Source organism: Gekko japonicus, unplaced genomic scaffold, assembly GCF_001447785.1.
Source record: "Gekko japonicus isolate JY-2015 unplaced genomic scaffold, Gekko_japonicus_V1.1 scaffold266, whole genome shotgun sequence".
Taxonomy (NCBI): domain Eukaryota; kingdom Metazoa; phylum Chordata; class Lepidosauria; order Squamata; family Gekkonidae; genus Gekko; species Gekko japonicus.
In genome coordinates, this window is record NW_015166428.1 from 91,009 (window position 1) to 107,610 (window position 16,602).

At 47.5% G+C, this 16,602-nt stretch overlaps 1 protein-coding gene across 1 annotated transcript in view; it reads right to left on the bottom strand.

The window, feature by feature from the left end:
- LOC107110938 (NAD(P) transhydrogenase, mitochondrial-like) overlaps positions 1-16,602 on the bottom strand; it is a 117,456-nt gene that overhangs the window by 44,259 nt on the left and 56,595 nt on the right. The window contains 3 exon segments of the mRNA XM_015411792.1: positions 3,093-3,238; positions 11,895-12,005; positions 13,798-13,959. Coding sequence (XP_015267278.1) covers positions 3,093-3,238; positions 11,895-12,005; positions 13,798-13,959 — 419 coding nt within the window.

Consider the following 16,602-nt stretch of genomic DNA (forward strand, 5'->3'; position numbering starts at 1 on the left):
TACAGAGACCCCGGGGGGGTCCGGGATGAACGTGGACCCCTCCTGTCAGCCGGGTCTCGGTGCATCTCCATCTAAGTGAGACGAGATGCGTCTGAGCGGTGAAATGCTTAAACCAGAAGTCCACCCTGTAGGGTTTTCAAGGCAAGAGACAGTCAAAGGTGGTTTGCCATTGCCTGCCTCTGCATACCAACTCTGGGCTTCCTTTATAGTTTCCCATCCAACTACAGACCAGAATTGTCTGTTGGAAAAGAAAGTAAAGTCCTTAACCCTGGCTGTCTCCACCCACTTTCAATGTAGCAACAGTCAGACTGCAAAGCCTCTGTTGGGCTACTAGAACAATAGAAGAGGAAAGTGTGTCTCCATTATATTTTACTTGGGTCTATATATCTTTGATTGAAAACAGTTGGGTTTTTTTATGGTAGTGAGGGGGCCTGCTTCAACCACTCCTAAGCTCTTTCAATTTCCATTTCATTTTTAAATGGTAAGCCCATCTGCATGAACAAGATTGGGGGGCGGACATGCAGATCAGAGGCCTTTTAAAATTTCCTTTTGCCCTGTGTGCAGCCCAGAAAGAACACTGGCAAGAAATGTGCACTCTGTACATGTTTGTTATGTACTGAGCTCTAACAATAATAGTAACCTAGAGAGCGCTTGCTGTACTAGAACAATAGATAGCCAGGATCCTGGAAGGGACCTATAGCGCTACTGTTGTGATGTAAATAACCTATCGCTGGGAGTGGATTTGTGTGGGGTGGGGTGTTGTGCACGGATTTAAGCAGGACTTTGGTCCTGCTAATTTGTCTTTAGTCTGAGCTATAATCACAATAAAGCATGAGCTTATCATTAACGCGTGTCGAACCCAGTATATTTCAGTGTTCATGCTCTTAGTTTTGCTGTTACGTAAAATGGTGTGGACAACTAACTGAGGACAACTAACTGAGATGTAGAAAAGGAATGACTGGATTGCCCATTGGAAACAATGGGAGAGGCTTGAAGGCCCATTGGAGATAATGGGAGCCAGGAATACCAATTGACGTGCATGGGCTCCACTGAAATACATTGCAGCACAAAAAAAGTTGCAAAGAAAATGTGGAATGGTTTTTCCATTAAGGTCTTTGGGCCCAGATAGGCTACTCTGGGACCAATGCTCCCTCTAAGCAGTGGAGTCTCGTGAGCAAAAATTCTACTTTGTGAGCTGCCGGCATTAAAGTTGTGAGCGAGCGATTTGGCTGCTGCATAAATTACTTTGTTCTGGAGCCATCCTTCCTGAGCGAAGATGAAAATGTGTGAGCCAGAGGCTAAAAAACTGTGAGCTAGCTCACACTAACTCAGCTTAGAGGGAACATTGTAGACTGGGACTGGAATGACAGCCCCCAGAGTGGAATGATGATCCCTGGCACTAGAATCTGTGCCGTGGCACTGGAATGACAGATCACAGAGTGGAATGACAGGACAGCCCCTGGGAATAGGCTCAGTGCTCTGGGACTTGTACTTGTACTCACTTGTAGGATATGAGTTTGAAGTGAGAAGAAGATTGCTGGTACTCTGAACTCTGTACATTGCTCGGGAATTGAGTGCGTAGCAACTGTTTGGTATTCTGGCTCAGAGACTTCAGCCATGCATTTACCAAATGAAGGCATCTGTGATGCCATAATTTAGTAAATTTCAGTACAAAGTCACACTTATGAATAAGGCAGAAACAAGACTCCTGTAAATGAACGTCCAAGAAAACTTTTTTAAATGTTCCCCTACAGGCTTTTCTGTGTTGCCCTCCTTACTTTCAAATTTGTGACCATTTGTTTGTCTTATGCAAATGGTATGTATACTTGCAGATCTTAAAGTGACTATTCTAAAAGTGAATTTCAATAAAGGACACAGCAGGAGACTGCTAAGATACCACTGTAAGCACTGGCCAACTCCCACCTTTTCCTATGTTTAGCTCAGCCCAGGGGCATGGCTAGGGAGGTTCCCAAGGGTTCCCAGGCCCCCCTAAATTTCTGGGAAGCCCCTTCCTAAATCCCACATGGCTCTGCCTCCATAGACAGTGACAATGGCCTGTGATGTCACTGGCTCCTCTCTATGATGTCACTGGGCCTCGGTCCTTTTAAGGACCTAGCATAGCAATGCCTCTAGCCCAGCCCCAGCCCCCCAGGAAATTGGAAAGTCTACACCCTTGCCCTGCCAACAAAAGTCCGTATGGTCAAAGCAATGGTATTCCCAGCAGTAATGTATGGCTGCGAGAGTTGGACTGTAAGGAAGGCCAAGTGCCAAAGAATAGATGCTTTTGAATTATGGTGCTGGAGAAGACTCTTGAGAGTCCCTTGGACTGCAAGGATATCAAATCAGTCAATCCTAAAAGAAATCAACCCTGACTGTTCCCTGGAAGGCCAGATATTGAAGCTGAAGCTCAAATACTTTGGCCACCAAATGAGAAGGGAGCACTCACTTGAGAAGACCCTGATGCTGGGAAAGACTGAAGGTAAAAGAAGAAGGGGGTGGCAAAGGATGAGATGGTTAGACAGTGTTATCGATGCAACGAACATGAAATTAAGCGAACTCTAGAGGACAACAGAAGACAGGAGGGCCTGGCGTGAGGTGGTCCATGGGGTTGCGAAGAGTTGGACTCAACTGTGCGACTGAACAACAACTAAAACACATATAGTAGAATGTACCCTTGCAGGCAAGACCTACAAAGCTCAGTTCTATCCAGTGGCTTCCAACACAACCACAAAACACCTGCAGCAAGTCCTCCATGTGATTACAACTTGCAGCTTCATTTTTGCATATGACAAGAAAATGCAAAAATAAAAAAATTCCCCTTTGGGGGGGTCAAAAAAAAGAAAAGAATTTTCAGGCTGTTGGCCATTACCTGTATTTGGAGCTGACATGACATAGGGATACAGAGGTTGTAAACAAAACTGCTACCCTGAACTACCTGCCTCAGCATTTATTTGTTATTTTTACAAATGCCAAACAGAACCAGCCCGTTAACAGTGATCTTGCTTGCCTGCTTGTCTTAGTTATGGCAGTCCGTTCACCTACTAGCACTAAGCTGTACCAATGGACAGAAAATATTAGAATTGATTACTGACCTGTTCAGTGCTGTATCCGCTGGCAAGAGATGCACCATACCCTCCAACAAACACTGCTCCAGGGAGGACGTAAAGGTAATTATATTCAGGTGGATCTGTTGGCCGCTTAAACATGTCCAGCATTCTCTGAGTAATTAAGAAACCACCTGTTGGGAAACAGAAACACAAACTGTTAGAAGAGAAGTGAACCGAAACACAGAACAAGCTACATTAACACCCGGGCTCAGCTCCGCCACCCTTTCCGATAGCCAGGCTCAAATTAAGAGCATATGAAATAAGGAGGGGAGTGGAAGTGTTCCTGAGTATCTCTGCAGGATGCACTTCCATCACCACTGAGTGCTCACGTCAGTGATTTGACCGAGTCCACAGATGGTTTTCAAACCATACTTAAACTTCTAGTATCTCTTTTGCGGGCCATTGGGTGTAAAAGTGTGGGGGTGAAGGGAAGGAAGCAATCAGCCCATGCCAACTTCGACAGAAAATGTCCACAGCCTTTATTGAGTACAATCACAGGAGCACAGTGTAGCATGGGACAGAGATCCATAATCAGGGCGACTCTGCCTGTTGGCCAATGAAGCAATCCCTCGTCCCGGCCCACCTGCTGTCCAGGGGTCCCACATGGGGATGCACCACTGCATGGTTTTCTTGCCATCTGAGGATGGGAGCCATGTGCCAGCCCCTGAGCTGGGCATAATGTGGAACAGCCCCACCTAGGGCTGCCAGGTCCCCTCGTCTATCTGGCAGGGGGATTTGGGAGGCATTCCAGGGGTGGGAGGGGACATCAAGTGATGTCCCCAACATGATGATGTCACTCGGAAGTGACATCATCGCATTGGGGATGCTCTGTTTTTTGGCCCAAAAACCAGATTGACCCCTGTGTGATGTCCCTGACATGATGACATCACTTCCGGGTGATGTTATCATGTTGGGGACATCTGACAACGCCCTTGTTTCATGGCGGGGTTTTCCCCACCTGCCAGCTGGTCTGTGGTGAGGAGAAGCCCTGGAAATCAGGAGATCCCCCACTCAGACCTGGGGACTGGCAACCCTAGCACCACTCTCAAGACCCCTTATGGGGGGCAGGTGCAGCACCAACTCCGCCCCCAAAACTAGATCTGGTTTGACGCCCAAACCACCACATGAGGTGGGACTTGCTGGTAGCAAGTCAGCTTGTTCAGCTGGTATTCCTGCTCTACCATCCCTGCGACATTGTGAATGGCCTCTTGCTTCAGTCTTGTCATACACAGAAGAGAAGGGAGTAACAACCACATAGGCACAATGCTTTTTTTTAAAAAAGGTTGCTTACCTGTAACTGATGATCTTTGAGTGGTCATCTGTACAGTACCACACATGGGTTGGGCACCTGCGCATGACCTCAACCGAAGAAACTTCTAGAGCTTTGCCTCAGAAAGCTTTTGGTGGGCTCTCTTCCCGCCCTGGGGAGAACAGGAGATGCCAGCAGTGGGGAAGGCTGGGTGGGATTGAGGTACTGCACAGATGACCACTCAAAGATCATCAGTTACAGGTAAGCAACCTGCTTATCTTTGTCGTGGTCTCTGTGCAGTCCCACACATGGGCGATTACAAGAGCTGAACCAGTTGGAGGAGGGAGCTGGCAGCTGCAAAAAACACAAATAACACTGGTTAAGACATAGCATCATCAGTGAGAAAAAACACCCAAGGGTCCTACTTGGGGACGCAGCAGGGTCAAGCGAAGAGAGATTGCAGCACCAACTGGCCGAATGCAGCATCCTGTTGAGCTCAGACGTCGAGTGCGTAGTGGGTCACAAAGGTCGATGCTGAGGACCACGTAGCAACCGCACAGCCGTCCTCCAGCAGAACACCAGCCAGGAAAGTGGTGGATGTCAATACCGCATGTGTGGCATGGGCAGTGACACCGGTAGGAATGGGTTGACATGCAAGCTCATAGCAAAGGACTATGGTGGAAGTCACCCATTTAGACAAGCGTTGAGAGGAAATCGCCTCCCCCACATGAGGGTGCGCACATCGAGGCAGTGGAGTGCTCTCTGAGGTGCATCAGTTGGATTCGGAAAGAAAAAAGGTAAGAAAGATGACTGGGACGGGTAAAAAGCAGAAACGACTTTAGGCAGGAAAGAAGGATCTGGTCAAAGGACAACCTTCTCCCTATGAAAAATTGTATAGGGGGGATCAGCCCGAAAGGCAGCTAGTTCTCCTACTCTGCGTGCAGTAGTAATCACTATAAGGAAGACTGTCTTCCAGGAGAACTTCAGACACTTCAGGCGGGAAGTCTAGTGCAGGATCTTCCAGGCTGTCAATCTGAAGAAGCCCGGATCAGGGTGCAGGATCCTTCCTCGAGCCCGAGACAGGAGATCGAGGATGACAGACAGCGGCCGGAACGTCCGGTTGGAGAGACGAAGGAAGTGCAGAAACCAGACTTGGCGCGGTCACTATGGAATGACAAGGATGCATGACGTTGCATTGGCCACAATCTTCTGAACAACACGGGAGATCAAGGGGAATGGAGGGAAGAAGTAGTATAGGGTTCCCTTCCAGGTGTGGAGAAAGGCATCTCCCAGTGACTGAGCAGATAGCATACCGCGGCTGAAAAAGAGGTGACACCGAGCATTGTCTGCAGTTGCAAAGCCGTCGACAACATGGCGACCAAACTCGAGAAAGACAGGTTTCATGTATTGAAGGTGGATGGACCATTCGTTGTCCAACAAGCGGGAGTGGGCTCAATTGATGGGCATCGATGTTTTGAATGCCAGGAATGTGTATCACGGAAAGCGTGATGGAATGGCGGAGGCACCATCTCCAGAGATCGATGGCTGACTGGCAAAGACAAAGGGAGGCAATCCTGCTCTGCTTGTTTATGTAATAAACGGTGGTGGTGTTGTCAGAGGCAACCCGAACGATTTGGCCTCGAAGCACCAGGAGGAAAGAGCGGAGAGCGAGATGAACCGCACGCAGCTCCAGGACATTGATATGAAGGGTGGCTTCGCAATGAGACCAGGTCCCCTGCGCTGAAACGATTCCACACTGGGCTCCCCAACCCCAGAGGGATGCATCAGTGGAGACTGACGCTTGCGGAGGAGGATGCTGAAAGGTGTTGAGGATGAGACCACCAGGTGAGGGAGTCAACAACAAGGGGTGGGATCAACAGGATTTTGTGCCACGGACTGCGGAGAGGGTTGAAGGCATGGAGAAGCCACAGTTGGAGGGGACGCATCCTCAACCTGGCATGATGGACGACGAAGACAGTAGACGCAAAGTGCCCTCAAAGCCTCATGACGGACTGAGCAGACTGCTGGGGAGAGGTCTGCAACTGCGAGACGAACGAGAGTATGTCGGAGGCCCTTGCGTTCAGGAGAAACGTGGTCTCCAAATTGGTATCGAGCCGGGCACCCAGAAATTGAAGGACCTGGACAGGTCGGAGAGACGACTTGGGTAGGTTAACAAAAAGCCCCAGGACACAAAGGAGAGACAGGGTCGTTTGGACATCTTGGAGGAGCTGGTCTTGTGTGGCGGAAACCAGAAGCCAGTCGTCGATATAGGGATACAGGGCAATCCCACGACGATGGAGGTCTGCAGCCACCACAGCCATCAGCTTGGTAAAAACCCTCGGGGCAGTGCAGAGTCCGAACGGGAGGACCCAGTATTGGTACTGTGCATTGCCGACAGCGAAATGCAGGAACTTTCAATGTTGGGGACGGATAGTGATGTGAAAATACGCGTCATGGAGATCGACAGTTGCTAGCCATGCAGCCTTGGGAATCAGTGGAAGAATGGGCTGTAAGGTGACCATTTGGAACTTGTGACATCAAAGGTATCGATTCAGATCCCGAAGATCCATAATGGCCCTGAAGCCGTCATCCCTCTTTGGTACGAGGAAATACTTGGCTTGGAGTAGAAGCCAAGGGTTCGTTGCCCCTTCGGGACGACCTCGATGGCATCCTTGGCCAGAAGAGCAGAAATCTCAAGATGGAGGAGAGGATCCGGGGAGGGGGGTTTGATGACAAAGTGAGGTAGGTCGGGAGGCGAAATGAACTCTATGGCGTACCCGACCCGTAGGATGGTAAGGACCCAGGAATTGGTGGAAATTCCTTCCCACATTGGCAGAAAGGGGAAGAATTGGGTCCGGATGGGAGGAGTGTACGACAGAGGAGACGGCAGGTGATCGAAGCGGTCAAACAGACTGCTTGGGCTGCTAGGGTTTTTTAGGAGCCTGTTGGCGCACCCTATTCGAGTGATGGAAGTCATAGGGCCTCTTTCTCCATTGGGAGGTGGGCACGGGAGACAGCTGGCGCCTTGCATAATACGGCTTCCAAGAATGGTACTAATGTCGAGGCATCGAGGTTGAGACACCCAGGTTCCGAGCCTGCTTCTGACTATCATCAATGGCTTTCAAGGCCTTGTCAGTGGTGGAGTGGAAGAGACCTTCGCCATTGAATGGGAGGTCCTCAATCCAAAATTTCACATTGGGCTGTAAAGAGGTATCTCTTAGCCAAGCGTGACGACGGAGGGCGATGGAGGAGACAAGGACCTTTGAGGAGCAAGTGACAGCATGACAGACTGAATTGATCTGCTGTTTCGAGATCGTACAAATTTCTGACAAAGCCCCTAACAACATGGGATGGTGTTCCTCCGGAACAAACTCCAAGACAGGACGTACTGCATTAGCCACATTAAAAGCATAAGCCGACAGGTATGACAGGTAGGTCTCAATACGAAGGTTCATAGAGGCGAAGAAATACATCTTCTTCGTGATAGCATCGACCTTGCGACCCTTGCGATTGGGAGGCGCTGAGTGGCAGGCAGATTGCTTCTATTTCGAAGAAGAATGTATCACCATCGAATTTGGCGGAGGCTGACTGAAGAGAAACTTCCCCGAGTTCTCTTGGACTTTATAGAGAGCTCTGTATCGTCTGGAGACTGGGGGAATCGAAGCCAGATGTACCCACGACTCTTTAAGGGCAGAAAGGTGGACCGGCAGCAGAGGCAGGACCGTAGAAGGCGGGAGGTCGGCCTGAACCAGCCTGTGAACAACATCGGTCACAGAAGGGGACTCAGTGGAACTCTGGACTTGAAGCGCAGAGGCCATCCTGGTCACCAGTGCCAAATAAGCTTTTGGGCCCTCAGTGGGGGAAATAGATCCCGAGCACCGAGGCTCATCGTCGATGTGCGAAACATCAAGTTCTAGGTCTCCCGAGTCCGAGTTGTCAGAGATCAACATGGGGGAGGACGATCTCAGCGGCTGAGTGAGATCAGCCGGTATCTGGTCATCAGTAGGAGGATGAAGCCGGGGGTTCTGAGGGAGGGAGAACACTTCGGGGCATCCCTAGGTCTCGAGAGCTCAGGAGGCTGGTCAGGAGCCCAGAGCGGGTCAAAGTCACGGATCGAGAACATCTGGCGTGATCCGAAATGTGTTGATGCTCAGTACGTTCAGAGTGATGTAGCCGATCATAGTGGTGCAACTGAGGAGTAGGAAACCTCGAATAGTAGTAAGGATAATACACAGGCCGATCTCGTTCATCAGGAGACCAGTATTGGTCATCAGAAGGCGATCCTGAGGGGGAAGGCGATGGACGACGAATGAGATGCTTTCTATCGTATCAAGAGCGAGAGCAAGAACAGCGGCCAACAGAATGCTCCCTGCCCTCCAAATCGTGGATTGGGGTACAGGAGTGTGGAGACGGAGATCGAGAGTCCCGGTGAGACGACAAGTCGGGAGGCGATCTCGTGGACTGACCCAGCAGAATAAGGCCAGATGCTGAAGAGAGCGTAGGCAGTGGTGTCGGAGGCCGCAAAGTGGACTTGTGGGACACAACAGCCACAGCAGGAGTCAATGTCGTTAAATTGGTGATGACGACTGGGTCGACAGCCGAAGTCAAAGCCGATGTCGAGGGCTTGACTTTCGATTTCAACGGAGCCTTATCCTCAGGCCATTTAGGTTTTAGCTTTGGTGCCTTCGGAGTCCCATCCAATCTTTGAGGGACAGAAGAATGAGAAGCGGCCGAAGACATCGTAGGGCGCAAAGCTGCCTCTAAAAGCACAGCCCTGGCCCGCCAGTGCAATTGTGACACTGGGGAGCAGGCACGTACTGCGCATGCCTGGAGCGGGGGAGGGAGCCATCTCCCAGTCAGTTCTTCTTCGACCGCCTGTGTGTTCACACCTCGTTCCTGTTTCTCTCTGTATTTGCCTCAGCTGAGTATATTTGTTCGTCTGCCTTCTTCGGTCTTTGTTTGTTTGCTTCGCCCTTCTTTCTTCTCTATTTCTACAAAAAAAACCCCAACACAACAGACCTTTTTTCTTCACTCTCTCTCCCCCCCCCAATTTGGTGGGTGGGGAGGAGAGTGTATGGGCAAAACAAAATGACGGTCACAATTTTTGCCTTCTTTGTCTAGGGGAATCCCATAGGGTTGATATTAAAACACAGGGGATTTCACAGTGGAGGCCGTAGCATATTCATTCTTTTTCTAAACACAGAGTGGCTAAGTGAGGTATTGGTTATTATCCACCCCCCATCTATACTAATTTTTATCCTCAAAAGCAGCACACACACCTCCCCCCCCCCATTAACTTCCACACCACTAGTCAAAAATATTCCATTAGTTAGAACTGAGGGCATAAATAGAGGAAATACTGGGGTGGGGGTGTTGGAAGGGATGGATCGAACAGTCTTTCATTATCATTGTTTGAGTTTATGCTTTGCTTATATTTAGAATATACAGATTTTTCTTGGTGACAAAAATCTAACATTCTTTTGATGTAAACTACAGTTTTATAATATAATATTATAATTCCATTGACACGAATACTACATTACATTCATCTCCTTTATGCATAAATGGCATTGGCATTCTGCTAATAAATACACACGTATTATATTTTTTAAATAGGTGTCATGTATTTGGTGCTACTTCAGCCTCTCTTGGGGCCTGGCCAGAGCTGTGGGCTACTGCACCCAAATTCAGTTGCTGGCAGTGTTCCCTCTAAGCTGAGTTAGTGTGAGCTAGCTCACAGTTTCTTAGCCTCTGGCTCACACATTTCTGCCTTAGCTCAGGAAGGATGGCTCCAGAGCAGACTAATTTATGCAGTGGCCAAATTGCTCGCTCACCGCTTTAATGTCAGTAGCTCACAAAGTAGAATGTTTGCTCACAAGATTCCACAGCTTAGAGGGAACATTGGTTGCTGGGTACTACTTTCTGACCCAAGTCCCTGTTTTCTGCTGCTTCGTCTCTCATTAAGAACTTCGGCTTGAACTAAAGCTACAGTTTTCACTGGAGACAGAAGTGCAGCAAGCAGATGATACTGTTTAACAGGCAAGGGCAGAAGGCTAAAGTTCTGGGCATTTATACCAAGCTTGACCAATGGGAAGGCTTCACACTACCTTGGCCCCGGTCACACGTGCCAGAAAACACGGGGGGGGGGGGGGGAATGGCTATTTGCAGCGCCACAATTAGACGCACGACAACACGATCAGATGTGTTGGCGGCAACCCACGGTTCTGGCCATTGGCATGTGTGCTGCAATGAAGATGGCCAGAGGGAAAAGCCGCGCTGGCGCGCACACCAAGGAAGTCAGGAGGCAGCCTGTGGCAAACCGTTTGCTACTACCTTCGATGAGGTTTTTTTTAAAATAACTTTATTTTTATTGAATAACTCCACAGGTTCCCAAGGTCCCACCTGGAGGCTGGCATCCTTAGTCAGAACACCCTTCTCCTGCCTTGTATTGGTAGTAATTGAGTGCACTGCATTTCTTAAGCTTCTGTAATAACTTAAAGTGTTAGTAATTACCTTACTCCAGACCTAAATTTTATTTGAAAAGTAACACACATCTAAAACATTGTGGATTTATATAAAAAAGAGGCATGGCAAAATATATTAGGGCTATTTCAATTTGGTAACTGCGAACACTTATAGGATTTCTTTCTGCTGGAAACATGTGTGTTGCAAGGTCTAAAGTCAGTCATTAAAGGGTTAATGTGCTTATCTTGTGTGCCATTGTTTAGACTGATCTGGAAGGGAACCTGGCAGAAAGCCGATGGAAAGAAAACCCGGAAACTGAAGCCTATTTACTAATAATCATGGGTTAATGCATTCAGGTGATTTCCTTCTAGGGGCCAAGAAGAAAGGAAGAATCTCCATTACTATCTGTGTGTCTGTTGTTGCAAGCATGTAGTCTTGAGTGTTTGTTGTTTTGTAGATTTTCCTGTGTAGAAATAAATATTTTTACACAGAAAGAAAAAGCCTCCTCTCCAGTGAGCAAAGATCCATTGCAAACTCTGAATATTTAACTATTTTTACCAATTTTCCCAACACTTTCAAGAAGGTGCTTTACATGATTATCTATCTAAAGCTCCTAAAGAAAAATATTATTTTTCTCTGAATTCTCGATGATGCAGACAGACCTTTTCTGTTTGGAAGCTAACGTCTCTTGCGTACATATGAAGTGCAAAGGTCAAATACAGCACCATACTACAAGCTTTGGTCAGAGAACTGATGTCACAAACTTGTAAACATCTGGTTTTCAAAAAATTCCTAGATGAAGTAGCCCCAAGTCTAAGTAGAACAATGCACTTACCGGTGCTACCCAAAACTGTGGCTTTCCCTCCCATACCCCAAAAACTGAAACAGCAGGCAGTTGGTAGCAGATTACTGTTAGCAGTTGATAGCAGATTGGGTCAGCTTATTTACTAAGATTTTTTTAAAGGAAAGTATAACTTTCAAAGCAAAAACTTTGTGCAAATAAATAAAGAAGGACGCCAGACATTCATCAACAATCATCATTAAGGTAAAGCTGCACATTAATGAATTTGTACCTGCAATATTTACGGATGAAATGAACGCAGCCAGTAAAGCTAATGTTTGTGGTACACTTGAAGGAAGGTAAGATCCGCCCATCAGTACCAAACCCCCAACAGCAGTAAGGCCTAAAGGGAAGATCAAATAGGTTAACGCTTCATAACTTTAAAGACAGAGCAATCCATCCCCCAAATCTTTGTATTAGGGCAGATGTTCCCTGCTGTGGTCTAATACTGTTAACTGCTCAAATGGTCAGCTTCTCTTGGCTCCTATTCTGAGCAAAGGGATGGGGAAAGTGTTGGAGTGAGTGCCTCAGTATGCAAGGACATTGGGGGGGGGGTTCAGCATTAGCATTCCCACCCAGCTTCATAAATAGCCTGCCATGGCTATTGGGTGTATGTGGGGTGGGTAGGGTTGCCAAATGTCTCTTACCTCCTCGGCGGGGGACCCCAAGCTATCTCCCAGTGCGCGCGCACGCGTGCCGCACCTACATCAACCAGATGTGACGTCGCATGCTGGGGGCGGGGACACAGCCATTTGAGGGGAAAACTCTATGTTTTCCCCTCAAATGGCTGTGGCCCCGCCCCCAGCGTGCCCGGCGTCATGACGTCACATCCGGGCGGTGCGCACACGCAAAGCACGCACGCTCACACTCAGGACGCCGGGCAGGAGCCCCCCGCCGCCAGGTAAAAAAGATTTGGCAAACCTACCTCATACTCACACACACACACACACACACACACACACACGCACGATGCCGGACAAGCTGGCCCTTTGTGAGAGGGAAAGTACTCTTTAGATTAGGCTTCTCTCTCTCCTTTCGACTGCAACCTGAATGTGAACTGGATCTACTTGAATAATGTAAGGTTACTTGTTTTGCAATTTACTTCTTGGAAGATTTATTTACTGCACTCAGCATCACACTTCTGTGACAGGGCAGAACTCTGCTATATTAACCAGCTATCCCAATAAACAGTACCTCAGGGAAAGAAAGTATAGTGGAAGGAATTCACAACCTGCCAAGCTACAAAAGCACAATATGCGCACGCGGCCTGTTTGTTAATCATCATTACTAATTGCTTATGCAGTGCTGGCTTTGTGCAGAGAAATAAGATCTCAGGGATTGCAGCATTGCTACCGCGAAGTAGTCATACATTCATCCACTCATGGCTATTTGTTCATTTCTGCATTCAAATCAAGGTGGCTGCTGAGACAAAATTGTCCCAGGCTTAGAAGTTAAAAGATAATCAGCAGATTCAACGGATGCATTTTTTATGGACCAAATAATAGTTTCTTGCTAGTTAGAAAACTAGAAAATTAGTAGTGAGGGATTTCCTGCGAGGTTAGTTTTCATTCTGAAAGGAACATATTTGTTTACATAGGGAAGGTTGCAAATGTGCAACCCCAAGTTCTCCAGACTGAATGCATGCTGTCCAAGAAAACCCTGCCGATTATAGAAAACTGGCCAGAGGGCCGTGGTGTCTATGTTTACACATTCCTTTGGCTATGTGGCAAAATCATGTACTGCTTACTGTTTTCAAGCAGTACCTAAGGGTTACATATCATGTTTACTATGGGCATTAGTGGCTTTCCAAGAAAGACAACACCCCATTTGGATGGATGGATAGCTTGTGCATTTTATAGGCACGATATGTCAATGATCATTTCCTAAAGTTCCTTGTGAAACCCTATTCTTGCATGATAACTTTAAACTCATGATCAGTCTCAAGAGAATTTTGCTATCACATGAAGCATTTTCCTAACAATGGGAGCCTATACATGCTTATTCCTGTTAGCTATCACCAGTAACTGTTGGCCAGTGTCGTTTTGTGTTTCCAACCTATGTCAGGCAAGTCTGGCCCATTACAATCTCTATGACAAGCCCACCAGGAAAGAAGCACACAACCCCTTCCGACTTACCAGAGATGGCATTTGTGACGGACATCAGGGGAGAGTGAAGAGCAGGTGTAACACCCCAAACAGTATGATAGCCAATGATCCCAGCCAGGCCAAAGGTGGTCACCATTTGTGTAAAAGCAGCATTAGGGGAAATTAGGCCCAGCCCTAAAACAGTTGTCAGACCTAAAGAGAAAGCACAAGGCCCAAAGAGAACTGAAAAGGCATTTTGCTTTACTATGAATAAAATAAGCACAGGGCAGTCGCCCAACCCTGTTTCTACTTCCATGTTGACCTTTACAACGATAGGAACGGGAGCAGAAGCTGCCCTCTGAGATGGAATTTTATTGGCATATAATTTTCATTCCCCTCCAGTTTGTCAGAACTGGAGACTCGCCTGGGAAACGAATTACTTTGCCAAGTTGTCTGTTCCAGTAAACTTTGGCATGCAGACACAAAAATGCCAACAAATGAAATGTAAAATATTTCAGCTGAGCAAATCATAGAAATACAGGGAACTGAAAAGCGCAAATGAAAAATGGCACTAATTCCTCATTGACTTCTTGCCTTGCTTAGCAGAAAGAGATTGTACACTGAGCATTGGAAAACAGTTGAAACAGGGAGACCACACAGGTGCTTCAAAAATACTGGATTAGAGAATCTGCAGTGGCCTTCTTCTGCTTGCTGCTATTACACCCTCCAGGTCGCCCATGTCCTGAGTTTAGATAAGGGCCCTCATCAACCTCTACTCTGTGTATGGATCCTAGGAGAACAAAGTATGAGTTCAGTGGCAACCTGAAGACATGTGTGTGCATATGAAAGCTAATACCCAGAATTAAACTTTGTTGGTCTGTTGTGTCCACTGACCGCCACCAGAGGCCAGCACACACTCCGGAGCTTGAATCCGGAGTAACAATAGGGACTAGGCTCCTGGTCCCTCCATTGGGGGGACCAATGGGACCTTGGCGGGAGATTTAAACCCACCAATGGGACGCAGGGGTGTGTCCCCTGTGTTGTATATAGTTGGCTAGCCGGCCGTTGTTTCTTATCTTATGTTGTGTTCCAGTAAACCATGCTGATCACTACATCAGTCTCGGGGTTTCATTCATGCGTCTAACCCACTACACTTCAGTGGCGACGAGGATGGGATCCCGCTGAGCAAGCCAGCCGGGCTATCGGGTTTGGACGGGGAAGACAAACTCAAAGTTTGTTCTGCTGCTTCAGACCAACATGGCTGCCCACCTGAATCTATGGATCCTAGAGGCAAGGATAATAAAGTGCAATTCTGATTCAACAGGTAATTCTGGCTACATTCACACATTTTTTTGATATTGTACATTTGGTGTGAAACAGCAATCATTCAGGACTGGGTTTTCCTGTTGGACAAGCGAATCCAGTTGCAAATGATTAGTATAGCACATCTATAGTGCAACGTCCAGTGATGTGTGGGTGTAGCCAGGCCAGAGGCATTCTGGCTCAGGGGAAATTATTCAGCAGTTAGACCCATGGCTTATGTTGAAGAACTGTGGTTCCAATTATAACTGTGAGGAGATATCATAAAACGCATAGGTCCTTTTCACACTAGACCTTAAACCCTGGTTCAACCCTGTCCCCGAACATACATTCTACACTACACTCGAGTTCACCCCTGTAATTATCTCAGGATATTTTTTGTTTCCACATTACAATGAGGTCACCCCGGTTTCGCCCCACACTTGTCCAGGGATACACGGATACTGTTATAACCAGGGATAAATGCAAGGTATTGTGTCATGAGTTGAACTCTGATAAAACCAGGGATGAGATCCCAGTATGGAAAGGGCCATGCAGAGAAAGAGAGGCTGCAATCACATAAGCAAAATAATCCACTTTCAATGCACTTTCCAACTGGATTTTGTCAGTTCACACAGTAAAATCCAGTTAAGAACATAAGAACATAAGAGAAACCAATGTTGGATCAGGCCAATGGCCCTTCTAGTCCAACACTCTGTCACACAGTGGCCAGAAATACCAGGTTCCATCAGGAGGTCCAGAAGTGGGACCAGGACACTAGAAGCCCTCCTACTGTTGCTCCCCCCCAAGTACAAAGAATACAGTGCATCACTTGCCCCAGACTGAGAGTTCCTATCTATAAAGGTAAAGGTTCCCTTGCTCGAAAGCCAGTCGAATCCGACTCTAGGGTTGCGGTGCTCATCTTTGTTTCAAAGCCGAAGAGCCAGCGCTGTCCGAAGACATTTCCGTGGTCATGTGGCTGGCATGACTAAACACCAAGGTGCACGGAACGGTGTTACCTTCCCACCAAAGTGGTACCTATTTATCTACTTGCAATTTCTTGCTTTCGAACTGCTAGGTTGGCAGGAGCTGGAACTAGAGACGGGAGCTCACTCCGTCATGCGGCACACTCAGGTCTTGAACTGCTGAACTACCGACCTTCCACAGCCTATCTATACCTTGTGGCTAATAGCCACTGATGGACTTCTGCTCCATATGCTTATCTAATACCCTCTTGAAGCTGTCCATGCTTGTAGCCGCCGCCACCTCCTGTGGCAGTGAATTCCACGTGTTAATCACTCTTTGGGTGAAGAAGGACTTCCTTTTATCCATTCTAACCCGATTCTAACCCAACTCAGCAATTTCATTGAGTGCCCATGAGTTCTTGTATTGTGAGAAAGGGTGAAAAGTACTTCTTTCTCTACCTGCTCTATCCCATGCATAATCTTATAAACCTCGATCATGTCACCCCTCAGCCATCATTTCTCCAAGTTAAGAGCCTCAAGCGTTTTAACCTTTCTTCATAGGGAAAGTGTTCCAACCTTTTTATCATTCTAG